At 44.2% G+C, this 12,197-nt stretch overlaps 1 protein-coding gene across 1 annotated transcript in view; it reads left to right on the forward strand.

Moving 5' to 3' along the window:
* The first annotated feature begins 3,115 nt into the window (after positions 1 to 3,115).
* The window catches only part of Vav3 (vav guanine nucleotide exchange factor 3), a 343,048-nt gene continuing 333,966 nt past the window's right edge, over positions 3,116 to 12,197 (forward strand). The window contains exon 1 of the mRNA XM_031375228.1: positions 3,116 to 3,669. Within this exon, the coding sequence (XP_031231088.1) occupies positions 3,466 to 3,669 (204 nt within the window). The 5' untranslated portion in view covers positions 3,116 to 3,465. The remainder of the gene's footprint in view (positions 3,670 to 12,197) is intronic.

Here is a 12,197-nt window from a genome sequence, read left to right on the forward strand (position 1 = left end):
GGAAGTAGAGGGGAAATGTGGTTCATTCTGTGTACACTTTGTTCATTTGGCTATCTTGAGAGTTCCTGGTGTAGAAGCACAGTAGATGGCTCTGAAAACTTGCAGATGAGTGTTACCACTTGTGTAGTCTTCTAGGGAGGGATCCCTCTAACTCAGTAAACTCACTAAATGAGGAGCTGCACCTCTGAATAGAAACAATGCAGATGTAAGGGGATACATACAATCTTGCTTTCGTTAAATCTGTAAAAGGAACAAAGTATGTAACAATTGATCTACAGAGCCTTGTCTTCATCAATAAAGTATGTTGGGGAGGGGATACATCTTATTGCAGATAATATATGTAAAGTATCCAGTAGAGGCCTTCATCCAGTGAGAAAGTGATGGAGAGGGTGAAGGTTCCTCATGTGCCATTAAGGAACTATTTTGCTACTCTTTCATGGCAGGATGGAAACCTAAATTTTCATAACTGTATGTAAGAAACAGTTTCCAGTGTCTTCCAAATCATTCTCCTTTAAAATATTAAAAATTTAAGGGAGAATACAGCTCAGGTAAAAAGCCCATTGCTATTTTTCTTTCTTTTCTTTTTTCTCTTTTCTCTTCCTCTTCCTCCTCCTCCTCCTCCTCCTCCTCCTCCTCCTCCTCCTCCTCCTTGTACTCACTGAACCATCCCCTCCCATCCCAATTGTTGTTTTGTTGCTCCAGTTTCAGACATTTACCATCACCTATTGTAGCTTCTCACTCACCTAAAGAGCCCCTACAACTTCCTTAAATGCCTCTTGTAGGTCTTCGATGCTCCCATCTAGCTTCCTTGCCCATATATACACTTTCTGGATTAATATTTGAGTTTTATGCCCTGAAGTAATATTTACATGTTACATGTGATAGAAAACAATTTAAAAGTAAAAGGATCTATTTGGTCTTTGCTGATGCTCTGTGGATGCACAGGGATGTGTGGTGTAGTGAATGGTGTTTATGAAGCTCTCCCTGTGACAGGCACCACACACGTCCACACCTTCTATCAAGGCCTTGCAGCTTGTGATGGAAACGCATTTATCACCTGGGGGACCTTGTTATAGTTCGGGGTCCTATTCATTCAGTCTGAGTAGGCCCCGAGAGTCTTACAAGGTCCCTGTGATACTCCTGTCTATGTGCTCATTCCAAGTATCAAGGCATATGATTTTTTTGTTGTTGTTCTGACAACCCAATGAGGCAAAGGTCACTTCCTCCATTTTATAGGTGCAGAAAATGAAGGTTAGAAGAGTAGACACTGTCCAAGGTTATAACAAAGCAGCTTAACTTTGATTCTCAATCCAGGTTTGTTTACTGGTATCGCGGTACACATGATCTAGATTTTGGAAACATTTTTACAGAATTCAGGGGTGATCTGATGCTATCTAAAATGAAATGTATAGCTAGTCTTTACTTTTTCTTTATCATCTTTCCTCTTTTCCAGAGCCATTTGCCTTTATGCAGGACCACCTTTTAACTGGCAAGCCATGTGCGTTTTGTTTGTAAAGATCTCTAATATATAACTTGGCTTACAGTACTTGCCTCTTTTTGATGGTTTTGCATTCTGAGTTTTAAGTAAAGTGGCAGACAACAGCCAGCCCAAAAATGTCACATGGAAAATTCCAGAAAGCAAAAGTATACATGTTTTAAATAAAATTTATCACAAATTATGATTATAATGTTCTATTTTATTGCAACATTGCTGTTGATAATCTTTGTGCTTAGGACGCACTCTCCAGTTTCGGTGATGCGATATTGCTAAGGATTGATCCTCCTATAGCTTCGAGCTTTCAAACCTATTTTGGTCTAGGAAACATTGTGCCATTGATGGACTCCACAGTGAGCACAGAGGAAGTTGCTGGGGACGGATGCATGCAAGGAAAGGAAATCCTCAGGCTGATTTATTGTTCAAGGCTGACTGTGTACACAGCAGGCTATGCTTGCCATAGTCACTCATAAAAGAACCCAACTTCTGTCCCAACACATCATGTACTTTTTAAAAGTTACATTTTGTCCCGTTTATAAAATCAATATGATCCACAATGGAAAATTTGAGCTACAAATATCTAATTAAGCAACAACAACAACAACAACAACAACAACAACAACAAAATATAAAACCCCACCAACTTGGATTTCAACTAAAAAAAAAAGACTATTGAAGAGGGCATTTACAGGGTACTGTCAGAGTTCAGTGTAGTTATATATTGCTACATATAGCTTAAGCACACTTCAGCTTAGGAGGACAGTGGGAATAAAATAAAAACAGGAAGTACCTTGCCTCAGTATGACAGAGTTGATGTGTGTGTGCGTGTGTGTGTGTGTGTGTGTGTGTGTGTGTGTCGGGGGGGCACTTTCTGATTTTCCCCAGGGTTCTCCAAATATGCTGACCTGGAGTCTCTCTGTGCTGAAGCGATTTGAGCTTAAACCTGGTGGCAAGCCACCTACGCATGCGCGCTCTTGCTCTGTGTCACCGGCCTGTAAACCCCCCCCCCCCCCCCCCGCCCCAGGCAGGTTTTTGAGGATCAGCAAAAGGCGCTGGACTGCTTTAGTGAACAGTTCCAAGCCTGGGAGATATGCAAGCCCCACCTCTTTCCCTCCACCTAGGCTGAAGCTGCAGCTGTCCCCACGTCACGCACTTTCAAGGTGTCAAAACATCCTTAGAAGAAACTAACTTGGAGGAATGGGCTGAGGACTGACCTGGAGGAGGCGGGACCAGGGGCAGATCACAAACTTTCCACGCAGCGTTCTCCAGATGCGCGGAGTGCACATCTCCTTTCTCTCCAGGTTCCCTGTGTCCCAGTTAAGCCTCGACTCCTCTGAGACCCGCTTAATTTAAATTGCATTCATTGTTTGGGGTGTCCTGGGGGACACCCCTGCGAATCTCAGTGTTCAGCCACACTTCCCAGGAAGCCGCGCCAATGGGCTAATCCCTGGACGCCCCAGGGTTGTGCAAGCTCCGCGCATCCGAGGGTTCAAGGGCGGGCGGGGGCGCCGGGATCCCCTTTGTGGCCGCCGCCCCGACTCGGTCCGCTCCACCCCCAGCCGCCCCGCCCTCAGCCCCCTACCCCAAGCCAGGGCGGCGGGCACTCTCGCACCCGCGCCTCCAGGGACTCGCGGACCGCACAGACCGGCCAGGCGCGCTGGGCATGCTCAGTCGCGGGGCGCCGGGCTCGCCAGTCGGAAGCCAGTGCTCAGCCGAGCCGGCCGGGGCGCACCGAGAGCGCGCCGCACTCGCAGCTGCAGCGGCGGCCCGGCCGCGGCGCATCCGGGCGGGGACTCGAGGCGAGTCCCACGCGGTGTCCCAGAGCCGCCGGCAGCGGCGCCCGCTCCAGAAAGGCAGAGCGACCCAGGGGCCAGTGGCGCGACTGGCGTCGGCGGGGCGCTGACGCTCCGCGGCGGCTACCTAGGAGTCGCCGCCCGCCCCGGCCGGGCCGGGTCCGGGAGCCGTCGGACATGGAGCCTTGGAAGCAGTGCGCTCAGTGGCTCATCCACTGCAAAGTGCTGCCCGCCAACCATCGGGTGACCTGGGACTCGGCTCAGGTGTTCGACCTGGCGCAGACCCTCCGCGATGGAGTCCTGCTCTGCCAGCTGCTCAACAACCTGCGGCCACACTCCATCAATCTGAAGGAGATCAACCTGAGGCCCCAGATGTCCCAGGTATGGAAGCCACCCCGCGACCCCGCGGCCCGTCAGAGGCTCCCATTAATCATCCGGATAATTTCTTTGTTTAAATGCAAACATCTAGGTGCGCTCCGCTTTGCCCTGCCTCTCAGTTCTCAGCTTGGGGGCTTTTCCTCACTTGCCTTGAAATGACTTAGCTTCTAAGCAGAACTAAAAGCCTTGCGTCCAGTGATGGTGTATGGAATCCTAATGGTTTCTGGGAGGCGGGAAGAAATAAGTTATCTTAGGGCGCGTTTCACCTTACTGCACCCCCCCCCCGTGTGTGTGTGTGTGTGTGTGTGTGTGTGTGTGTGTGAACACAAAGAGGGAGCCGGCTCTAAAATAACCATGAAAAGGGATGAGAGGAAGCGATGGGGGTAATTTCGCTTTGACTTGTTTTTTTGCTTTCATTTGGTCCCCACGTTTTGGAAAGAGGAACTATGCCATACATGAGGACTCTAGGAAGTGGAGGGCGTTTGGTACCGTTATCTGCTCAGAGGAAATAAACCGAGAGGGACACAGAGAGCCTTCCTGAAGTTCCCCACCCCGCCCCCCTATGCCTGTGGCCTGTTAGCAAACTGGAGGGTTGTGTTTATAGCTTGTCTGAAAACGTTAGGAGAGTCAGCCCAACCTTCCTCAACAGCGGCAGGAAGTGAGATTTACTGGAGATTCTGTTTTCTTTCACTGGGGCTTGTGCTCAGGTAGCGGGAAGGCAGTTAGGCTCCTGAGGCCTTAGCTTGGAGATACCTCTTTGGGGGTTCTGATTACAATCCAGCCCTGGAAGGCACAGAAGGCAGTGGGCTCCTCAGAGACAGCTCAAAAAGCCACAGTGCAGCTCAGTGCTGCTTTTCTGGGCCTGTCGGAAAGTTTCTGTTCAGAGGATGTTCAACACAACTCAGAACTTCTATTTTCTCTTTCACACACATGCGCGCACGCACACACACACACACACACACACACACACACACACACACACACACTGTGATTCAGAGCCTCAGCCACTTAACCAGAGCTGTGTCCTTGCAGAAAGAAATGACCTTATACAGTTTAATATAAAGCAGGAACTCCCACACTCTGCCCTGGTTGTCAGTGTTTCATCAGGGTCGCTCCTCACTTCAAATTCTGCGTCCCCTGATGACTTGCCTTCAGCCAGTTGGTAGGCAGTCCCCAAGAAAAAAAAAACAGACATATAAGTAGTGAGTGCCATATATGTTTAAAATAAGGATCAATTATTGTAGACTCTCTTACAAACCTGAATGATGGGTGATTGCTAATTCTGTGGACTTGCCCATAATTGTGGCAACTATGGATAGTCCTGTGGAGGGGTTCAGTAGTTGTTTCCGTACTGTCAGAGTTACTGTTAGGAATAAGGTTGTGCCATGCACAGGAGTCAGTTACTAGATCTCCAATTCCATTGATTAGTAGTCTCAGTAACAGCATGAATTCTTGTGTTCTGATGCCACGTACTGTGCATATTTCCTTGAAGTTTAGTGTCTGGAATTTTGAGCAGTTACTCATTAAAGCGTCCTTAATAATCAAATTTCTTTCTTCTTTCTTTTTTCCTTCCTTTCCTTTTCTTCCCTTTTTCTCCCTCTCTCCCTCCCTCCCTTCCTTCTGTTTTGGATAGTTGGGCATTCTTTGACATTCAAACCTTTCTTTGATGGCTAACAGTGGCTGGGATTTTGTCAAATGCACTCTCCTCTCTCTTCTCTTAAATACATTATCTATAAAGTAATCAGTTTGATGACTGAGGATCATTATAAGCATCATTAATGAAATGGAGCAGGCACAATTCTCTAAGATTTCTATTCCCTGCTGAGGCCACCACAGTGAACATACCAAGATACTCACCCTCAAGGAATTATTACACTGATATCAATAAACCACTAGATTGTAATGAGGTAAGTAGGGCAGTGAACTGACTCTTCCTTAGATTTTTCTTGTGAGTTTTTAAGTCAGCCCCGCTCTGAGCTTTCTGGCTCCAAACTCCGTGATTTCTCTTGTGATGAACTTGGGGAGAGGGTTTCTTCTCAAACATGGTCCTGAAAAGCAAGTCCTAAGTGTAGGGCATTTGTTTTTATATCCTTCTTTATTCTTGGCTCCACTACAGAGAGGTTAAGAGCTAGGCATATACATTTGCATAACATAGGCTTTTATTATATCATTAAATGAGACTTAGTAAATGCTTTTGTGAAATAAGGTGTCATATAACATGCCCACAATACTCAGCACATGCTTAGTAAATGTTCAGTATTAGTAAAATTACCTAAATTGTTATTTTAGGGTATTAGGATACAATTACAAATTTAAATCGCAAAGACCTACAAGTTCCTTTGTAGTAGTACAAGTTCATCTGTAAATATTTCTGCCTCATGTAACTTTCTTGGGAAAGGCCCTGGTTGTTCCTGGTTATGAGTTTCCTACCCTATCAGCTGTCTTCATAGTGCCTGAGGAAGAAGCTAGCCCTGGCGTACTTGGTGTCTTCTATGCTGGGGGCCTTCCCACTTCTGTCTAAGCATCACTCTTCCCTGTCCCCTGACTCCCTCCAGGTCCCCATCTCTTCAGGAAGGGTTTGCTTGGCTTCCTCCCATAGTTTGCATCAACTGCCTTTTGTAGAACCACGTTTTCCTCTGTTTACAATTCCAGCTCCCAAATGTACTTTGCTAATGGTGATCTGCATCCCAGCTGAACTTGCTCTTCTGAAGTTAGAGATGACCTTCCTGGTACTATTTTTTGTTTCGTTTTTGCTATTTCTAAGTCAGTCTTTCTATGCCTGACTTTTTTTCCTGTTGAAGATAATTATTTGAAATATATAATTTCCTTATGACACATGAGCTTCCAGAGTGGGAAGTAACTAGAAGAGCATACCTGAGAGATTTGGGTATACAGAAAATGTTTTGACAAATGTCAATAAAGGGGATTTTATTTGTTGTTTTGCTTACTGCCTGCCTCTCTCTCTCTCTCTCTCTCTCTCTCTCTCTCTCTCTCTCTCTCCCTCCCTCCCTCCCTCCCTCCCCTTCTCCCCCCTCTCTCCCTCTCTCTCTCTTTCTCTCTCTTTCTCCTTCTGTCTCTCTCTGTATGTGTGTGTGGGTACTTTTCCCAAAGACACTATAAAATGAGCAGCCTTTTTTAATAAGGGTGTTTATTCCAGTGAGTGGGGTGTTATTTTAGCCTTCTGTCATGTTTGCATTAAAACACAAATAACACTGTAAATGAAAATTGTTCAGTTATAAGTTTGGATATTGCAGGATTCATAAGCTAGCTTAATCTTCAAAACAGAAACATAAAAAAGGAGGCCCTACCTCTCCTGCTTATTGGTCTTCCTAGCTGTGGACCACAGTATCTTTCTGGTGTTACCATCTTGATAAGATGGTGATATTCAATAAGAAAAGAATACTTAGAAAATACCAATATAGATTTTGCTTTTATTCATAATGGCTTAGGGAAGTTACACGCAAATGGTAGCACATGCCTGTTACTAGAGTGTTTGGCACTCAGAAGTTGCAGGCAGCGGGGACAAAGATTTCAAAGTCATGCTTGGCTAGGTAGTGAGTTTCAGGCAAATCTTGGCTTAAACAAAACAAAACAAAAAGTAATTGCCATATTTGTTTTATATTTAACAAGGTGTATTATAAAAATTAATACAAAGTTAAGTAGATTTCTGATGACCACTAGAAATACAATACTTTTATATTTATATATATTAGACAGACTTGTTTTTCATCACAAACAGTATTATGACTGGGACATAATGTACATTAGTGGTTCGTTGAGGAGCTCTATTGATCATTGTGTCCTTGCGAAGAGGGGATGGGCCTAGTGGCTTAATGTTATTTTTAGTGGCTAAGAAGGGCTCTCTCAGTGTCTAAAACTAATTGAGATTTGTAATTGCTGTGATTATTTCAGAAGTATTATTTTATTTATTTGGACCACCCTATGCCTTGGAATAGTATTCTTATATGTTTATAGGTTTATGGCCACTGTATATAGTCTGGAGAAACCTGGAATTTTCTTAAGATGAATTGTTCATCCTTGAAGAGTTCCACCAACAAACAGTTATGTGTTCTTACAAAGAGCCCTATCTAGGACACTGAGTTTTAGCACCAAACAAATGCCACAGAGTCTTTTCCTTAAAGGGATGCTCGTGGTGTTGACAAGATAGACCATAAAGAAATAGACGACTGTGTGATTTAAGGTTCAGCGAGGCCATCCGAAGCTGCCTAAGAGAACAGAGAGAAATGTCATTTCAGAGAAGGTAGGTTATGTAAGAGAGCCTTCTCCAGGAAGGTGATAATTAGGCAGAACCTGAAGGGAGCCAGGGAATGTAGGAATGTAGGTGTCTGAAACCAAATCAAACGAACCAAAAGAATATTCTCAGGAGAGGGTATACAAATGGGAAGGCCCTGAGGCAATTAGCTCCAGGCGCACTAGACTAGCAAGAAGGCCTGGGAAGCCAGAGGAGAGGGAGGATAGAATAGAAGGAATGTATTTGGGGGAGAAAGGGGTACTTGGTGGTCCTTATGTTAGCTTTGACTTTCACCCTGAGGGAAGGTCTGAGTGAAGTCATGACGTGACCTAACTTACCTTTTTAGCAGGAACACTCTGGCTATTCTTTTGCCAGGATGGAAAGCTTGGGCCTGTGATGCCATTCAAGCAAAAGGCCTAGCAGCCATGACCAGAATAGGAGTAGTCGGTGGTGAAATGATAGAGTTCTGCATGCATTTAGAGGGTAGAGAGCAGCTGGCTACACTGGTGTGCTCAGCTGGGAAGGTGTGAGGGGGAGATGGGAATCAATGGTGACTCCAAGAGTCTGGCCTGAGCTGCTGGAATGATAGAGCTGCCATATTCAGAGATGGAGAGATGAAGAGAAAAATAGTGTTTGGATGTTTGAGGAAGAAAGGGAGGAAGACCAGAAACTGGCATGCTTCAGTGTCCAGTAGCCACCCAGAAGAGATTGAGCACGTGACTGGAGAGGTGGAAGATGTAGATACGGATTTTGGCGCCCCGAAAGTATAGGCAGCCTCTGAGAAAACGAGGTTGGATGATAGCATCTACTGAGGGGGGGTGAAGGAGGACAGAGAGCATGAACGAACATTAGGGATCTGCGTCCTGGAGGAGAGCCGAGAGGGATGACTTTGGGTCAGGAGGCAATCCATGGAGTGGGGTTCTAAGAGAATAAAGGACTGGAGCGATCTGATGTGTCTAGTGCTGTTGGTATATCAAGGAAGGGAGGACCCAGGATAGAATATTGATTTGCACAGACTAAAGTTCTTTGGTGACCTTGACAAGAGAGAAATTTGATAGGCTGGAAGGCAAAGAACATATGGAGGAGCAGAGAGATGAGGAGAAAACAGGTTCCCAGGTGTAAATATTTCTTTGAGGTTAATTTTGTTAAAAAGAGAGTAGGAAATTGAGGTAGTCGCTAGTAGAGAAAAAGGACTGAAAAAGAAGTTATTTTCTTAGTATATAGAGAGTTTGTTTTATAACCACTAAAAACACCTTTGGATTTATTCAGATTTTAAGCCAGGTGTTGTGTATAACTACAGTTCCAGCATTTGTGAACTGGAGGCAGGAAGATCAGGAGTTCAAGGCCAGACTTGGCTATATGAAACCATGTCTCAAAAGCAAGAAACAAAGCATAAAAGGTTATGCCAGTTGTATACTACACTATTCTTGTATATATATGTGCATATGTGTGGAAAAGTATTTGCCTGTGAGCAAACATAAACGATATAAATTCAAATATGTTCCTAAAGGTTTTCTTCTGAATACCATTTCAACTCAAGAGTTACCACTTTCCACGTTAATTTCTCTCCTGTAAGTGGAGAATTAGTGATGTGGCTTTTGTTATAGAATGACTGATTGTGGTACCCAGGGCTAACGCTCCCACCTGCTAGTACCCAGTGCCATTATTATGTCACTGTCAGAGTTACAGGAAGAACTTTATTTCTTTTGCACTTAACTGTATACTTAACAACCCTCTAATTGTGTCACTCCAGACCGCTGTGTGTATTACATGTCTGCACTTTCTGCCTCCCACATAAAGTGGTGGTGTGTATATATTATTAGGTTAAAGAGAAGGGAGGGACACAATGCGCTCATTGTCCAAGAAGAGTGGTGTCTTGGTTACACTTCTAATTCACTCAGAAGAATATCATTATTTTATCTTTCCCAGAAGCCAGCTACCTTTTTATCTGTTACAGGGTTCTTTTGGATCATCTTCCTCTGTAATTGTAAAGTCCACGCTGATCATTGCCTTCTCATGCAACGTGGGTACCATATGTTAAACATTTGCTTTGATGGCCTAGTTGGTGGCTCAATCAGAGTTTTATAGAAACTGAGGCTTTATCTGTGAAACTATCATCCCATGGATGTCCTGGTTGAGAACACTGAGGGTGCTTTTCTTCTCTCTCTCTCTCTTTCTCTCTCTCTCATTTTACATATATATGTATGTTACATATAATAATATACATATGTTACATATATTAATATACATATTAATATAATATAATAATAATACACATATATTATACATATATACATACATATATGTGTATAATATGTATAGGTATACATATATGTGTATATATGCATATATATAACTATAGATATAGGTATACACACACACACACATATATATATATTTGCAGTGGGATATTTTGTCATTTAAATAAGATTTATGCAGTGTATGAATCCCTAGATCTTCCCTACTTTCATCATTTTCCATCAATTCTATGGTGGAACTGACCACTGCCTTCCTCCTCCCTTCCTGCTCTGCTCTCTTAACACTTCTCTTATGTCTGTTATTCCTGCCCAGTTTTCTTTGACAGCTCCTTTTATCTAAATATTCCTTGAACACATTCACATCTTCAACCTCAGTTATATTCAGGTCATATTCTCTTCCCTGGATTATCTCATGACATCCGTAGTGTTCATGAATCGCTATGGACTCTGAATTTACATTGGCAGCTTATATCTGCTTCCATTGTGACAGTTCTCTCCTGGGTAAAGCCTGGACATGGTAGAAAACTCAATGACGGTCAGGATGTATTAGCTGTGGCAATATTGGGCATGGACAAGGGTGTGCGTAGAGCTGAATCAAGAGAGGGTGAGGCCAGAAAAGGGGGGGCAGTGAGTAAAAGGCTGGAGAGGGATATAGAAGCCTAGAGAAGTAGTTCATACCTGCAGTGGACAGGCCCTTGGGACCTGTGAATGTGGACAGGGTAGATCTGACCTAGGTTGAGCCCTAGTTTGAAGCTTGGGAGGCTGGGAGAGATCACGTTCAGTTTGGGATGTTGAACGGGTCTCTTACCAGTTCCCCTCCGGTGTCTCAGTTTCGAGCATCCCACTCGGTCACTACCCCTTTCTTTCTGGCTTATTCTGCTAATACCTAAAACCCAGTGATCTTTTGAACTCTTTGCCTCTCCCACCTCCTCACTGCTGTCATGGCTTTGCTTCCTTCCTACACAGCTCGCTTTCCAGAGCCCTTCCGAATACTTTCCTGGCTTCACTTATTTATCATGTTCCTTCGGGTAAACAGAACCCTGGCTAAATCCAGTCTGTTACTTATTGCCTGCCTTCAGTTGAGCTGCTAAAGGTGATAGAAGAGAACTATACCACAGGGACTCTTCTTATGTGAAGTTCATGGTCCCTAAACCTCATCTACCCTATCTTGTCAATTCTGATGATCTCGACGAGGTGACCTCAAAGCCTGGGACTCCAGGCAGTTTCAGAGAGGCCTTTATGTGTTCCTAAGCCTGACCCCATTTATAATATTAACACAGCATCTTCCCACTGGAGTTTTCTGAAGGCTGCATATCACTGATGCTATTGCTGTAACTCCTGATGGACTATGTACTTGTGTATGAAGAGCGCTCAGTTTTGAATTTGAGTATGTCAAGCATTGATAGAGTTGCGACCGCCACAAACGCAAGCTGCTAACAGATCTCAGTAGTCAGTGTTTTAAAGAATGTAAAGGAGTTTTGACACTAAACCCTTGGAGAACTGTTCTAGTCATTTATTTTCTGACTGTCCAAAGTGATTCCTTAGTGCATTTTCTTCCCTTTCATGTAGCCTCCGTCACTTCCTTCTCCTCCATCTTTCTTTTACACTGATGTCGTTGCTGCCTGGTCTGCTGGGAAAACAGACAAAATCAAAGGAAGGCTCTCTTCACCTCCCATGCCTGCCTTTGTGCCCATGGGTGGTACAGTCTCTCTTGTACCATGAGTGAATGATCAGTCTTCATGGGGAAAAGATAAAACAAAACAAAGAAAGTTTCTCTTCTACCCTTCCTCTCAGACTCTCCTATATCCTCAGTTCTCTTCAGTATCCTTTCATTTGCAAGCACACGTGTTGTTTCCATTATTCGATTCAGGGTATACTTGCAAGGTAAAATCACAATGCTGATGAACATTGGCTACATGAAGAGCAACTCTGGTTTTGACCTGTACCACTGGGGAAGATAAGTGGTTACTGAACTTCCTTCCAACTGTTTAGATGGTTCCTGATGGGCCTCAGATTAACTC

This window comes from Mastomys coucha, unplaced genomic scaffold (genome assembly GCF_008632895.1).
Source record: "Mastomys coucha isolate ucsf_1 unplaced genomic scaffold, UCSF_Mcou_1 pScaffold16, whole genome shotgun sequence".
Lineage (NCBI taxonomy): Eukaryota > Metazoa > Chordata > Mammalia > Rodentia > Muridae > Mastomys > Mastomys coucha.